At 46.6% G+C, this 15,742-nt stretch overlaps 1 protein-coding gene across 1 annotated transcript in view; it reads right to left on the reverse strand.

The window, feature by feature from the left end:
* Positions 1–6,478: 6,478 nt before the first annotated feature.
* RET (ret proto-oncogene) overlaps positions 6,479–15,742 on the reverse strand; it is a 55,441-nt gene continuing 46,177 nt past the window's right edge. The window contains exons 17-20 of the mRNA XM_055119268.1: positions 14,040–14,177; positions 12,244–12,343; positions 9,884–10,031; positions 6,479–8,523 (exon numbers count right to left, since the gene is read on the reverse strand). Coding sequence (XP_054975243.1) covers positions 8,366–8,523; positions 9,884–10,031; positions 12,244–12,343; positions 14,040–14,177 — 544 coding nt within the window. The 3' untranslated portion in view covers positions 6,479–8,365. The remainder of the gene's footprint in view (positions 8,524–9,883; positions 10,032–12,243; positions 12,344–14,039; positions 14,178–15,742) is intronic.

The following is a 15,742-nucleotide window of genomic DNA, read 5'->3' on the forward strand; positions in this document are numbered from 1 at the left end:
TTGTACAAAGTACTGTCATCTCATTAATACCAAAAAGCTGTAGTTTTTGAAAATATACCTCCCCAACAATCTCTAATAAGTAGCTTAAAAGATTATTTTGGGGGCCAAAAAGATAGTACAGTGACTAAGTATCTCACATACTATTGACTCAGTTTCAGTCCTTGGCACCACATATGGTTCCCCAAGCCCTGCCAAAAGTGATCCCCGAGTACTTCCTGGTGTGGCCCAAACAACCCCCCTCACCATCAATTATTTTATTATAAAGCTTTTATACTTCTGCTTATCTGTCTTTTAAGTTGCTGACAAAAACAAGTGATGGTACTAGTTCCCTTACTGTAGCAAGCTGAGTAAAGAACCCTTCTTCATTTTTATTTGAGGGGAATCTTTGTTTCTAGTTTTCTTTTTAAAAATGTTCCCTTTCACTAATTAAAAAAAATTATTTTCATAAGGTTGTTTACATTAATTGATTACATTCAATATTTCAACACCAATTCCACCACAATTACACCTTCCCACCACCATCATTTTGATTTTTTCCCACTACTATTCAATCCTGCCTGCTATAGGCAGATTCTAGATAACTTATTTTCCATTGCTTATTATGAGTATCATGAGAGGCTGCGTGCTCCTGGAATTCTAAATATGTAAATGATTGGGGTCCAGAGACATCTCTGTAGGGTGCTAATCCATTTTGAGATTCATTTGTGAGTCTCTGGACCAAAGCCTGTGGCTCACTTATATATGGCCTGGAGGCAGTTTGTGAGAGTGACAGCCAGGACCCTGTAGGGGTGGGTGGGGAGATGTGAAGGGATGAACCCTCTGCCGCCATGTGGCCTGTCGTCTTCAGGCCCTGTTCCCGCATACCTGGGTTTTTCTTCTGAAAGTTTGTGGCCACCAGGGTTTCATCTGGAGTGGGCGGAGAGGGGACACTCACTCCATCTGAGACACTCTGGTGAAATCGGCTTGTCACATTGTGGGGGTGGGGGTGTCCGGGAAGATCTCTGGTGAACAGCTGTCTCTGGGATTCACTGCTGCATCCTGTTTCCAGTTTTCTTAAGAGTCTTCTCCAAGATACAGTATGCATTGTCTGTTGCTTAGTTCTCATCAGGTTTAGTACGCAGAGACCCCACAGACGTTCTTTACCAAATCTACAAGGATATAGTCAATCAAGTTCAATCTGCCCTCTGCTGAGTTAAGTTTCTTGGCTGTATTCAGGTTAGCACTCATTTTTATCGATTTCCAGGAAGCATGGAATTAGGATGGAATTAGGCCACTCACTTAACTTTCATCTGCTTTGTTTCTGGTTCATACCAGCAGTACTGGGGAGGGGTGGGGGTTGCTTCTGTCTGTGTTCATGGGATCATACAGAGCCAGGTATTGAACCTGGGCTCCTGCTTCCAAACCATGTACCCCAACCTTTTGAGCTATCTCCCAGGCCTTCTTATGTCTTTTGTTGTTGTCATTTGTGTAACTGTCTGTGCTATCTAAATGTGTTCTATTCATAAGGAGAATAATTATTACAACAAACTAATTGCACCCTAGACCATTCTAAATTTGAATTCAATAAACTTTATAGGATGGTGATGCAAATTACTTGCTCCCTATGAGAGAGCAACAGAGATGCACACTTGTTACCTCCTAATGTAAAGTCTGATTCTGGCTTTCTGTTGTGAACAATCTTCTAGACCTCCACATGTTCCTAACAAGATTTGTGGGCAGGATGCCTGGCCTTTTTCCTTCAGACTAACATCTCAGGCACACTAAGAATAGCAGTCAAAGGTCTGTCTGTACATAGACAATTAACTTCTATAAATTACTACTGAACACTAAGATTCAGAAATAAGCTCCAAAATGAAACCACCTTTAATTATCTAGAACTCTCCTTGGGGCTATTAGTGGTCTATATTAGTGGTTTATATAAACAGAATAGTTTCTCATTGGTAGCTACACTTATACAGGTTTGTAAGAAAGATTTTCACAAACTCTGGCAGAAGTCAGTAGCAATACCATAACTTCTTCCCTAGGTGGAACACTGATCAGGCTTTTGGTTTCTTATTGATTAGTCATGTTATATGTCATTCCTACAATTCTGTACTTGGGATTAGTGAAAGTGGGATTTCAGAATGCTTGTTTTGCACATGGCTGAATCCAGTTCAAATCCCTTGTACTGCATATGGTGTCCCAAGCACCGCCAGGGTGATGACCCCGTGAGAACAGAACCTGCGTACCATCAGAAGTGATCCCTTGAGCATAGAATCCTGAGCACTACCAGTATGGCCCAAACTTCTCCCTCCCTCTTCCCTTCACCCCACCCCCACCCTCCGCCTAAAAAACTACTTGAATCTCTTAAGATTGATCTTCAGGGCTTATTTGAAATTTGTTTTTGGCTTGGGTTAGGACTTTTGGTTAAAAGACTCCTATTATTATTATTTTTATATAGTCATCATGATGTATTATATCATTGTCCTTTAGAGTCCGAAATACTCCTGAATGGCCATCTCCCAATTGGTCACCTTCATGAAACAACAGAAAGTTCAAGAATGGCCCAGTTGGCCATAGAGATGACTGAACAGTCTCTAAGTGGAGAAGATCTATATTTTAGACTTTTTTGCTTTCATTAAAATCTCATAAACTGAAAGTTATCAAAAAGGAAGACCAAAGAGACTATGTGGACAGATAATGACCATGTAAGGATCACATAAGGACTCTGTGTCACCATCTCCACAGTAACCAATCCAGAATGGTTAGGGTTTGGGCAATGACTATTAGCTTCTGTTTTTATTTTTGTTTTTTGGTCCCAGGTTCAACTCAGATCAACCAGATAGTCCAGTATGTTCCACAAGTGAATCACATAAGATGCCCTGTTTCTAGAAAGCCTGCTTCCAGCTTCTCCTTGTTAACAACCTCTGATCATAGGAGGCTGTACTGCCCTGCACCTTATTACTGTTATTAATATGTTTCTACTATGATGCCTTCACACAATTCTGCAGGCTTTTGATTCTCTACTAAGAGCCAAGTAAAGGTTAAGTTTGATGCTCTTATGCTATAGAGGGTTCAGGATAAATATTTCTGCTTGACTGTGTCTGGGTGGTCTTTTTCCTACAAAGCTAAAGATTACAGATAATTAGACTCCTTTAAAAATATCAGTTTTCTACCATGACACTTGCTTTACTTCTTTCAGACTCTCTTGTCAATGACCAGAATCCTTCCATGTTTTGTCACTCCTACTCTTTTTGTTTTTAGCCTCCAAGGCCCGGGACAAGGATGCAGATTTGCTCAGGCCCTGTGGTGTCAGGGATTATCCCAGGCTACTGGGGCTGCACCGGTGGTGCTCAAGGGACCATGTGGTACCAGGGACTGAACAGGGGTGGCTTCACGGAAAACATCTCTCCAGCCCTTACCCTCATCCCCCCCTTTGTTGTTGTTTTTGTGTCACATCTAGCCATGCCTGATCAGGACTTACTCCTGGTTCTGCACTCAGGGATCACTCCTGGTGCTGCTCAGGGGACCAGGGATGAAACCAAGGTCAGCTGGTTATAAGGCAAGTGCCTTAGACTCTGTACGATCTCTCCAGCCCCAGACCTTGTATCCTTAAATCACTTTTTATAATCTTGCTTTTTCTTACCAGAAACTCAGGAAACACCCCAGACCTTTGGCAGACTCCTTTACTCCGGGAGTTCTGTGCAACTCCAGCAGTTGAAGAGCTTCAGGCCCCTGCAGCCAGAGAGCCCATGGGAAAATATTCAAGTTCATTACAACTCTCAGAAGAAAGGCACTGAATAAAGAGCAAGGCCTGCGCCTTTGGAGAGAGAACAGTAGGGAAGAGAGGGGCTGTCCCAGAGCCAGGCCTGGGTTCCCGGAAGGCCGACAGAGTCCCTTGCCTTAGGCATTTTTGTGCTGTTCCTTCTCTTGTGCTACACCCTTCTTGGCCCACACGAATGACTTTCCTCCATGGGGAAAATGATCCGTGAGAAAAAAGACTTGCCAACTAGTGAAAAAGTGGGACAGTTAACAAGGATACGGTTTGTTCTGCTACTGTTTACCCAGTGATAAATAAAAAACATGGACACTTAATACCTATTACTCATTTTTATTCAAGACAGTTTGCATGGTAAATACTGTGTGAAAAGCAAAAAGCATTTCCTTCTCCAAGGAAGACAATTTTTTTTAATTAGAAAAATATATATTTGCCTTACCTTGCCTGTCCACCCTCATTCTGAGCTTGAATTGCTCGTGTCTTTGGGAGGGATGAAGGGCGGTGGTCTATCTCACTGTGACACACATCTCCCAAATTCCGAGTAGTTGCGCTGGGCTCGGGTCATGGCATCCTCCACACTGCCTGGCCTGGTTTCTTGTGACACTGATGGTGTCCTGGTGACAACTTCCCTGTCTGGGCTCCAGCTGAAGATCTTGGCTGGCCAGGTCCTGGGATTTAGCACATCCCAGAGACATCTGTGAAAATGTCTTCTCACTTTACACAGCAATCAAAATCAGAGTTGAAAAGACAAACTAACTGCTTTGGAGTATTCATAGCATGGGCTGCTTTGATGCTAGAATTAAAGTGATTCTATAGCTGTGAGACAGCCCCCTCGACCTGGCCTTCGTCTTTGGGTGGGTGGGTGGTAATAACAGTATGTGCCCAGTTGAAATACTGCCACCAATCTTGGTTTTTAAAAATCACAGTGAGAGCACCCTTCATGTGAGACCCAGATCCTTTTGCAGAGGTGGAAAATGATGAATTTCCAACTAAGCTTCTGCCTGAAAATTAATGGGCATAGGAGGTGGCCTCAGTGGAGAAAGGTGTTTCCTATATATGGCTGAGGAAAAGGCCCACATACATCTGTATTGAAGGTATAGGGACCTGTACCCTACCACTTCTCCCCTTTGGGCCCACTCTTATTACATATTTTCCAGGGCCACAGAGGTAAGGAAGTCTCGGATACTCTCCAGAACCACCCTTCTTAGTCCCACTAGCTAAAATCTCCTATGTATATATTCACGAGAGGAAGATAACTCATTTACTGCTCAGCCTGAGACAAATGCTTTCCTTTATAATGTAAAAAAAAAATTGTCTAGGCCTGCTCTCTGTATATTCTACTTCATTTCCACCTAGATAAATGGGCTTTGTGATGGGAAGTCCTTGGTGAAGGTGGCTAGAGAATCCAAACATAGGCACACAAGCACTGCTCAAAGAAGCTAATTTCCAGTGTCTGAAGGCCAAATAGAAGGAGGAAGCTGAGGTCAGACCTAAGCACGAAGGGCAGCACCCAAATGATGCTGTGTGCATGTAGGCAGACCCACACACCCAGGAAATAACAGGGGACCTTGGTATTTGTGCAAGGTGCAACAGATCAGGTTTATATCACAGCAGCTTGTGTTTGCCAACAGACTCACCTGCTCCTTGCCGGGTACTAGAGGATGAGGACATAAATGGAAGCATTTAGTATTTTAAGCTTCATTGTGTTTCAGGGAAAACTTTTGCCTCTGATTTCCAGTGGACCTTCCATCGTGACTCTGCAGTTTACGTTCTCCCTCTCACGACTTTCAATTCCAGCTTTAAGAACTAAGCAAGGATTTGGGGTGTGGACCAACGGTAGAGCAGTTGCTTAGCATATTTGAGGCTTTGGGTTCAATTCCTGGCACCACAAAAGTTAACAAAACAAAACAGAACAAAAGTAGCAGCGAGCAAATTTACAGAGAACTGGAAAAACAGCAAGCAGATCTCTGAATGAAAATCACTGGAGGGGCTGGAGTGATAGCACAGCGGGTAGGGCGTTTGCCTTGCACGAGGCCGACCCGGGTTCGATTCCCAGCATCCCATATGGTCTCCTGAGCACCGCCAAGGGTGATTCCTGAGTGTAAAGCCAGGAGTAACCCCTGTGCATCGCCGGGGGTGACCCAAAAAGCAAAATAAATAAATAAATAAATAAAGGTTAAAAAAAAAAAAGAAAATCACTGGAATTCTCAGCTGACAAAGAGAATATGTTAAATGATAACTTACTGTATCTGTTAACACAGGTAGATCTCAACATTGGAGAAGAAAATCCAGGGGCCAGTCCTTTCAACAATGACTTGGTGACTTTTCTGGGGTTGGTTTTTGTGCCTTTGAGATATACCCCAAAAAGTGCTCAGGGCTTACTTTTGGCTCTGTACTCAGGGATCACTCCTGGCGGGGCTTGGAGGATTGTATGTAGTGCCAGGATTCAACTAGGGTCAGCTGTATGCAAGGCAAACACCTTACTCCTATATTCTCTCTCCAACCTCTTGGCTACATTTTAAACAGTGACTAGAAATGAGCCACAAGATAAGTCAGTATCTCCAAGAAAATCTATTTTTTTTAAAACCTATTACTTCTCCAAATGGCTATCACAATAAATTTCCTTTGATATTTTAATTGTTGTACCAAAATGTTCAAATCAGAAACCTGATGTTTCCAACTAGGATGTTCAAAAAGAGAAAAGGAGTTTACACATTTTACGATTAATAATTTTATTTACATCACTGGAATTATTTTCTTAGTCACCTTGGTTACAAAAGCAACTGAATATGGGACATTTAATAACCTCTCATAAATTGATTTTACAAAATTAATAACGGACAGATTATTACTTAATACTCGGTAATACTTAATACTTAGTCACTTCTGCATATATGCATAGGAAAATTCTGTCTGATAGGACTAGTAAGTATGAGAATGTTGTTTATTTGGGACCAGACAATGAGATTATTAGTCAAGGGTTAATTCCCCCATCACTGGGTCAGCCAGCCAGTGCCACTAATTCATCCGCTGCCAAGAACAAACCAGCTGCAGCAACTCATACTTAGGGAGTTGGCATTTTCAATGTTTTGAGAGTTACATCCTTCTTTCTGCCTTCAATAAGACCATTCACTAAGCACATCTGAAAACCAAAAGTTTAGATATTTATAATAGAATGTATCACAGTATATCAGAAAATAGCCCAAACAAAAGTCACGTTTCTCTCTCCAGTGTTTTTCTAGTTCTTTCTCTCTCAAGGTGTATGTCAATATGTACACATGTACCACTTTCCCCCAAATGGCTCTGACATAAACCCAGCTTAGCTGTCTTGCCCTCACAAAATGCTGTCATTGGACTGCTTTTTTGTGACCTTGCTGGCAGAAGACAGCATTGGAACGAGACCACTGTTAAGTGCTTTCACAGTGCTTGAAGTCTGAACACCAGGCAGTGTTTTGGTAACCGACCTCCTCCTGCAGTGTAGCAGTGCTGAGACAGAAAAGCTGCCAGGCCTTCCCCCATGGCACCCCCTCAGGATGGGAGGAGGGCCCAGAGTGGGTGACCACAAACAAGCAGCGAAGAATGACAAGCAGCTTATGAGTCACTCAGAATCTCAGGAAGGCTCTTGCTTTAGCAGCTTTAAGTTACAAACACAAGGGCTGACACATGTACCTTCTCCACAGAAGCTCTATAAGAGCCAAAACATGGTCTTTGCCACATTAGAATTGTAATCAGAGGTATGGCTGTGCTGGGTCACTGTCAATCCGAATACCAACGGAACTAGCTGAACTGTCTGTCCCCCACCAAACCTCGAAGGCCCCACCCAGTCCTGACGTGTGAGATGAGTCACTGACTTGTTGGCCCTGGATGTGGGGTGCAAGAGCACGGCATTGTCAAGAGCCAATTCCATGCTGTGAACATTCTTGGGAGGGGCGATCACACACTAGGACACCCCTCATTTTCCCACTGTTCTCGTCAGGGGGTGGTGATGGGGACAAATGTGTCTTGTGAATCAACTCCACTCCATTGCCCATGTACACAGCAAGTAAGACATCAGATCTCTTCATTGTGCTAGATCTAAGAAACAATATAAAAATCAAATATCGCCCTAGGAAAAGGCTAACATTACTTATGTTAAAAAACAAAAACAAAACAAAAAAATACCAAACACTTCTAAGGATCTCAAAAGCTGAGCGGAGACCCATTTCCATGGCCCTTCGATCCCTCCAGGCCGGGCAGGGCTAGGGCACTCCTTCAGGCCTTTCCTGCCTCTGCTGCATAGACCGGGGGATGGGATCCATCTGGTTCCTGCTGCCTTTGTGTGTATGTGCTTCATGTTGAAATCGTGTTGCCTCGTTAGGCGGCAACCAGAGAAATCAAACAGTTCAGGTAGGGAGTATGATCCCCAGGCTTGTGGGCAGAGCGCACGGCAGTCACAACGAACACAGACCCACACTGGGCACGGCTGAGCGTGAAGGCAAGGACACACTTCCACACTGGACTCAGGCTGCTCATCCGGTGCACTAGGTCTGTTAGGAGGGAAAATCACCAGCCAGTGTGAAAAGCCCGCGTCTTCCCCCTGGTGAGTCCATTACCTTTCACCAAGAAATGTTAACTATCAAACGAGTCCATTAACTGTGCCGCTGAGGGTGAAACCATCCAGTTAGCATAAACACTATCATTTGCATAGCGTGGACACCCACTGTTAGTGCCATCGGCTCTCGTGTGTGGTACAGGACTCTCTTCAGGCCAGTTCGGGTCTGACATGCCTAAAAATGAAAACAGATCATTTGTTCTGCACTGAAGAACCACAACTTCATGTGCAGACAGTAAGGCCTTGGCAAAACTCCCTTTGAGGTTCAAACCAAACTTGTGTTTTCTGCGCCAATTACACAAATGGTTTCAGGCTCCAGGTTTCCAAATCAACTGTGCGACTTAGGGGAACTAGCATGTGCAACTGTCACTTAGAGGAAGCAACTGTGTTTGACTTATCTGATGAGTTTCAAACTCTCAAATCTGATTGCTATTTGTTGACCCATTTTAACGTTTGGTAAGGCAGCAGAGTGCTCGGCACATGGGCTGTACAAAGAGGTTTACTGCAGCAGAGAGCATCTACAAAAAGTTCTCTAACAGAAAGAAGCCTATTCTACTTATCTTCTGTCTGAGACTAATGGGGCAGAGAGGAACTTCCCAAACGAGGGCGCACGCAGGCGAGCCCCACAGCGCAGATGGGACAAATGGTGTGTAGTTCTTAGACCCTAGTGACTCAGGAGGCATGCAAAAGGAACCATGTCGGCTGAAAATTGCTTGCAATTCTAAGATTTCCAAATCACCAAGGAAGTTAGGAAACAGGAATAAAAATTTTTTTTCATGTATTTAATTGAAGACAAAAGAAGGAGTTTTGGCAAGAACCGTATTTACTGTCCATTGTGAACTGACAGCACCATGAACTACGTTCTTTCAAAAAGCACTTGTTCCAGCTTATAGCAATGACTTTGTAAGTGACAACCATCCTGACACCATAATGAAAAGGATGTGAAAACAGCAGTTTCCTAGGACCTGGGTGGGGTGGGGGGCACTCCCTGACAATGAACACGTGACCAAGGCCAAGGCCGGGCTCTCTGGCAGTGGGGGACCTCCAGGGGTCACTGCCTCTCCAGACAGCATCTGGTGGTCGATCCACTGGCTATGCCCTCTGTGTAGGCAGGATGTAGCTGGTTCCCCCTTTTAGATTAAATGCCTCCCCAGACTGTGTAGATTTGTCCCCAGAGTTAAGTTAAAAGGCCCATGACTGGAAATCCACCCCAGCAATGGCTTCTTCATCATTTTCTCAATATCCCCTGAGAGTTCTGCCCTGCTCTCTTTCTTCTGTTACATCTTAAACAGCGGGGCAGTGAAGTGATTACACTTATTTTCACATCCTTTAAAAAACAAACACAAAACACAGACTTGTAAAAATGCCTGCATGTAAATGGATGCAAAGTCAGACATTTACAAATAGAAAGGTTCAGAGCAGACTTTGGTTTCATTCGGACCAGAAACATTCTTAGGAAGCTTTACAGAGAGTAAGGAGAGTGCAGAGAGAGGAACAACGTGGCTAGAATCTAGTAAATGCATGTGAAATTCTACCATAGAGTTTGTTTTCAATCCACGTGGAAGGGAGGGTTCGAGGGAGGGGAGCATTATTACAGTCCACCAGGGGCGTCTCCTCCTCCGAGAGGCCATCGTCGTAAAGCAGGGAATCAGAAGGTGTGGATGCAGCCAGATCCAAGTAGTCCTAAAAGAGAAAGCAAGCTGGTCACTCCCTGATCGGGCCACCTATGGACATGCCCTTGACCCTCCATCTCACAGCTGCCTGGTTCCAAACCCCATTATGCTGATCCACTCTATGCAAGCCCTTAGTGTCCCTTGTCCAAACCCAGCACTGAGCCTCTACTTTGCACGGACCCACTCCAAGACCTTTCTTATTGCCTCCAGTAAATCGCTATCTTGGGAGCAGCAGTTACATTAGATTCTAGAGCTTTACGTTCTAGAGCCTTCTCTGCAGCTCTGGGGACCAGCCTGTTTACGCACCCTTGGGGAAGCCTGACTTATGGGAGAATCAGGAACCACCCCCACCTGCCTGACACCTCTGCTCTCTTCTAAGGAGCCGTGCCAAAGACCCACCACTGCAGACCAACCACTGTGCTGGAACTTAGCATCAGAAACTGGGCTGTATAACCAGATGTGTGGTTTCCAAGAAATGGGCACCCAACAAACAAACAGGACAAGGTTTCTGAGGGCCAAATGGCCAAAAATAAACCTTAGACCAATCATGTCAAGAACCCCAGGTGTGAGACCAGAATGATAATACAGCAGGTAGGGTGTCTGCTTGCATGAGGCTAACCAGGTTCAATCCCAGGTATCCCATTATGTCCCTTGAGCCTTCAAGGGAAGCTTCCTGAGTGCAGAGTCAGGAGTCAGCCCTGAGCACCCCTTTCCCCCAGAAAAAAAAAAGTGTCCAGGTATTGCCGTAGCCCCAGGTATTCACCTGTAGGGTGTGTGTTTGTTTTGTTTTGTTTTTGGTGAAATGGGGTTATGTGAGGGAAAAAAAAAACCTTAAGCAGCTCTCCTCTAGAACAGCACGGTAGGGATGAACAATTAGAGGTTGTGGATGTGGGTTTTGCACTGGATGCTGCTGCTCGTTGAGCTCCCAAACATAGTGAGTCCCGAGTGACTGCTACTTCTTACTGCCCGAGAGACTCATGTGAAGAGCAGTTACAGCGTTTTGTGGCCAAGTCTCAGGACTGTTCTGGAAGGTTCTCTGGATTACTTTTGTTCAGGGACATCAGCATTTACAGGACTCAAAAGCTTTTCCTAAATGCTACAGTGATGCTGGGTTTTATTACAAGTATCCTAGACCATGCATCTTGGTGTGTGTGTGTGTGTGTGTGTGTGTGTGTGTGTGTGTGTGTGTGTGTGTGTGTGTGTGTGTGTGTGTGTGTGTGTGTGTGTGTGTGTGTGTGTGAGACCCTGTTCAGGAAAGGAAAGGTGCCCAATGTTAGATTGGACTGTGGTTCTGTGGTTGTCTTGTTGACTCGCCTCCCCAGCATGAGACAGAATACGGGAAGGAGCGCAGATGATAAATGTCAGTGGAAACTTAGTTGCGTTCTCATTTACCCACAGAAGTGCAAGCAGGAGGCTCTGGGCTGAAACTAACCTCCCCGACATGTTCTGTCTGGCCCACACTGGTTTTTTTTTTTTTTTTTTTTTTGAGGAGAAGCCACACCTGGTTGTACTCATGGATTACTCTTGCTTCTGTGCTCAGAGATCACTCCTGGTGGGGCTTGGGGAACCATATGAGGTTCTGGGGATCCAACCCAGGTCAGCCTCACGTAAGGCCAGCTCCCTAGCTGCTGTACTATCGTTCTGGCCCCACACACTGCATTGGGATTTTGAAATTTAAATAGAGTTGTAGCATTAAAATCTGGGAAACTTGATATCAGTGTCTTTTAAAATCCCTGAGGTCTGGCAAGCTGGTGCTTCTATCCCAACTGCTTTTGGGCTGCATCTAGGGGTCTTATTGTGGGGACAGCTCCCATGGGCCACACAACCCACCACTCCCTGGTCCTTTCCTTTGCTCCACTGGGGTCCTCATAGATGTGAATTCAGGACACCCCCTCTACCCTGCTTTCTCCTGTCCCATGACTGTCAGTGCAGTTGTGGTTGGCTTTTGACTGTCTTTCTCCCACAGCTGTCTGTGATGAGTGCTTTCTCATGTCAAGCTGAGAATCCTCATGGTTTGGAAAACACCAGGGAACAGGATCAATAAGTGTGGGTTGCTGCTGGCCCAGGAAGAAGGCAGGTCCATCTTCCCCTACACAGCCTCGCTCTACCCCTGCGGGGCTGGGGACTTCTCAGACCTGGGCTGAGGTAGGAATTCTGAGGTAGCTGTTAACAGGTTCAACAGCTCGTGGGTGAGCAGTCCTGACACGGCTCCGGGTACTCACTCGGCTCTTCACCATCATCTTCTCCAGGTCTTTGCTAATGTCGGCAAACACAGGTCTCTTGTCTGGCTCCTGCTTCCAACACTGCAACATGAGACCGTACCTGGGGGAGAAGCAGAGATGGGAGTAATGACGCAGCAGGGAGCAACATGCCACCTCCCTGCCAGTGCTGTGTCCAGAGTCACAGAGGGGCATCTGTTCCCAAATCCTAACACGATTTCTGGGGCTGACATCCTTCCTTCTCTGAGCTGAGTCATGGTCTGAGGGTTCACTTGGGGCCCAGGGCACCTGAGACTGTGTTCCAGCAGGCTATACCCTTCCCTTTTTTTCCCATCCTTTATTTTATTTTTAAAATTTTTTTATTAATTTATTTATTTTTAATTAGTGAATCACCATGAGGGTACAGTTACAGATTTATACATTTTTGTGCTCATGTTTCCCCCATACAAAGTTTGAGAACCGATCCCTTCACCAGTGCCCATTCTCCAACACTGGTAAACCCAACATCCTTCCTACCCTCCCCAATCCCATCTCCCCCCACCCCACCCTGCCACTGTGGCAGGGCATTTCCTTTTGTTCTCTCTCTCTCTAATTAGCTGTTGTGGTTCTCAATAGAGGTGTTGAGTAGCCACTGTGTTCAGTCTCTAGTCTATATTCAGCCCGCATCACCCTTCCCCCGCATGGCCTCCGACCGCATTATACTTGGTGATCCCTTCTCTGAGTTGCCCTCTCCCCAGAATGTGAGGCCAGCTTCCAAGCCATGGAGTCAACCTCCTGGTACTTATTCTTACTATTCTTCTATTCTTGGGTGTTAGTCTCCTACTCTGTTATTCTATATTCCACAGATGAGTGCAATCTTTCTATGTTGTACCCCTCCCTTCTTTTGAGACATTTATTCTCACTTCTCCTTCAGAGATACCGGGAAACAGCCCACAGGATGCTGTGCCCACAACAGCAGCTGAACAGGAAATGCAGGTGCTTTAAGACCTGATGGAAGATGAATCGGGCGTGAAGACCAATGCACTTGTGCCCATCACTCCTGTCTGACACTTCCCTCAGCCCCCCCCCCCCCCCCAGTGCCCTGACATGACTGCAATGTGGGCGTATGCCGGACTGATGGGCTGTTCACCCTTGCCCTCTCTGGGGGTGCTCTGAGCTGGGCTGGAAGCAGCAGCCCCAGAGAGTGGAATGGGCCAGTGTCCACCTGCACATGGTGCCTTTCTCCTGCATCCTCTGGGGCTGGAGCCCAGGCTTCCCTAGCCTTTGCACTCCCTGATCTATATAATCTGTGGGCCATTCCCAATGACCTGCCCTTCCCCTCAAGATCCTTCCGGAGACAGATCACAGCGGACACTAGCTGCTTCCTCAATATGATGCGGCTTTCATTTGTTGTTGCTGTCATTGCTTTTTGGGTCCCACATGGTGGGGCTTGGGGCTTGCTCTGACTGTGCTCAGGGATCAGTTCTGGCGGGCACAGGGGGCAATATGTGTTACCAGAGATCAAACCCGGTTAGCCACGTGTGAGGTAAGTGGCCTCTCGGCTGTACTAGCTCTCTGGTTCCCTTTTTCACCTTGTTACCCCTTCTCCCTGGACCCTGGGCCCCACTGCCCTTTGACCCTGTAAGTGTCCTAGGGAGCAGAGTCCTCCCCACCCCCAGATGGGATTTCCAGTATCCTCTGACTTCTGCCTTACTCCTGACCCACTTCCCAGCTCCCCCTGCACTGACGCTCAAGGCTGCGAGGGGCCACCCCCCCATCACACCCAGCCTTCCTATGGCCCTGGGCCCCAGCTTGCTCACATCTCCTCGCTGCAGTTGTCAGGCCGCTCCATCCGGTAGCCTGTCTTCAGAAGGTTGAAGAGCCTCTCTGGAGGGATCCCAGGGTACGGATTGCCCCCCAGGGTCACAATCTCCCACAGCAGAACCCCGAAGGACCACCTGCGGGAGAAAGAACACCTCTCAGTGGCTGTGCCCGGTCTATGGTGCCCACCCTACAGCTCTGGTATCTGTGCTGCCAGCAGCAGCTGACCCTGTGGGCCCCAGTGCCAAGGAGGGCCCCAGGTCTCACTGACAGCCAAGAGATGTAGAATGGAGGAGATGTTAGCATCCAGCCTGCCTGTCCCCACCTCTGTGAGCCTAAAGACCCTCAGAGTCGGGGCCTGAGCTTACCCTCCACAGTTACAAGAGGTTGGTCCCGAGGTGAGGTGTGGAAGCCTCACAGCGAAGTGCAGCGAAAGGCCAATGACCCTAGCCCTAGTGTGCGGGGTACCTTGCACAACTCCCTCACCTCTCCTGTGTGCTTGGGACTGTTCATACAATCTCCAGAGAGATAGGACAGCAGGTAAGGTGCTTGCCTTGCATGCAGCTGATCTGGGTCCAATGCCTGAGCACAGTAAAGCCAGGAGTAAGCTCTGAGCGGCACTGGGTGTGACTTCAAGCCAAACCAAACTAAAAAGAAAAAAAAATCTCCCAAGAAAATAAACACTGCCTTGGTAAAAGTATCTGGCTGTAAGGGGAAAAAATTACAGAGAAATGGAAATAACTATTACAAACTAGTATTATTGTAGGAATCCACTTAACAAAAAGTTATACCTGCAAGCCACTAAAAACACTAGTAAATCATGCACATGAGTAATTATTACTTGTAATTACAGTAGTAATTACTTGGCGGGGGGTGGCGGGTGGTGGTGGTGGGTGGGGGAGGTTAGAGAACCAAGTACCAAGTACCTTTTATTTTTTTTGCGGGGGTGGGGTGGGGGGTGGGGGGAAGTATTTGTGCCACACCCAGAAGTACCCAGGGCTTCCTCCTGGTTCTGTGCTCAGGGGTCACTTCTGGCAGTATGTAGAATTCTGAGATCCAACTGGTGGGCACGTTCCAGACAGGTGTCTTACCTGCTGTACTGTCTCACCAGCCCCCTAGTGACTTTTATTAGTCTCTTCATTACACTTTTCTCTGCATTTTCCAATCGTCCTACCATGAACTTTGGTAACCAGAAAACAGATGATAAAAACAGTTTCAGAATTCACTTTTCACGGCCCACATAATTCAAGAGATGCATGTCTGCAGGCATTTAAAAAACAAGTCGGCAGCAGTCCTGGGAATGATCGCGTCTTACTCATTTTGTCTCCCGTCTCTGAGCAGTTTGGGGCTCAATCAAGGTCAACCCTGCCAGTGGGTAGGGTGGGACCAGTGCAGGGGAACCTGCCCACAGATGGGACTATCTGAGGGGGACTGTGTGCCACCAAGAGCCCAGAGAGGAGAGGATAAGGGAGAGCACGACAGGGAGAGAGAGGAGGTAAGGCAGGTGGGTGGCGGGTTGCAGCCACCTCTCACTGTGCTATAAACTTCGTGCCTGGCTTCAGCCATTCTCGAATGAAGAACTTACACCCTCTCGGCTGGGATGACCTGAGGAAGGCTGGCATGCTCCAGAAGGCACGTGGAGCACCAATGTCCTCCAGTCAAGCTGCCCTGTTGGCCCCCACCATACACCCTCCAGCCTAGA

Source organism: Sorex araneus, chromosome 11 (assembly GCF_027595985.1).
Source record: "Sorex araneus isolate mSorAra2 chromosome 11, mSorAra2.pri, whole genome shotgun sequence".
In the NCBI taxonomy this organism is placed as follows: domain Eukaryota; kingdom Metazoa; phylum Chordata; class Mammalia; order Eulipotyphla; family Soricidae; genus Sorex; species Sorex araneus.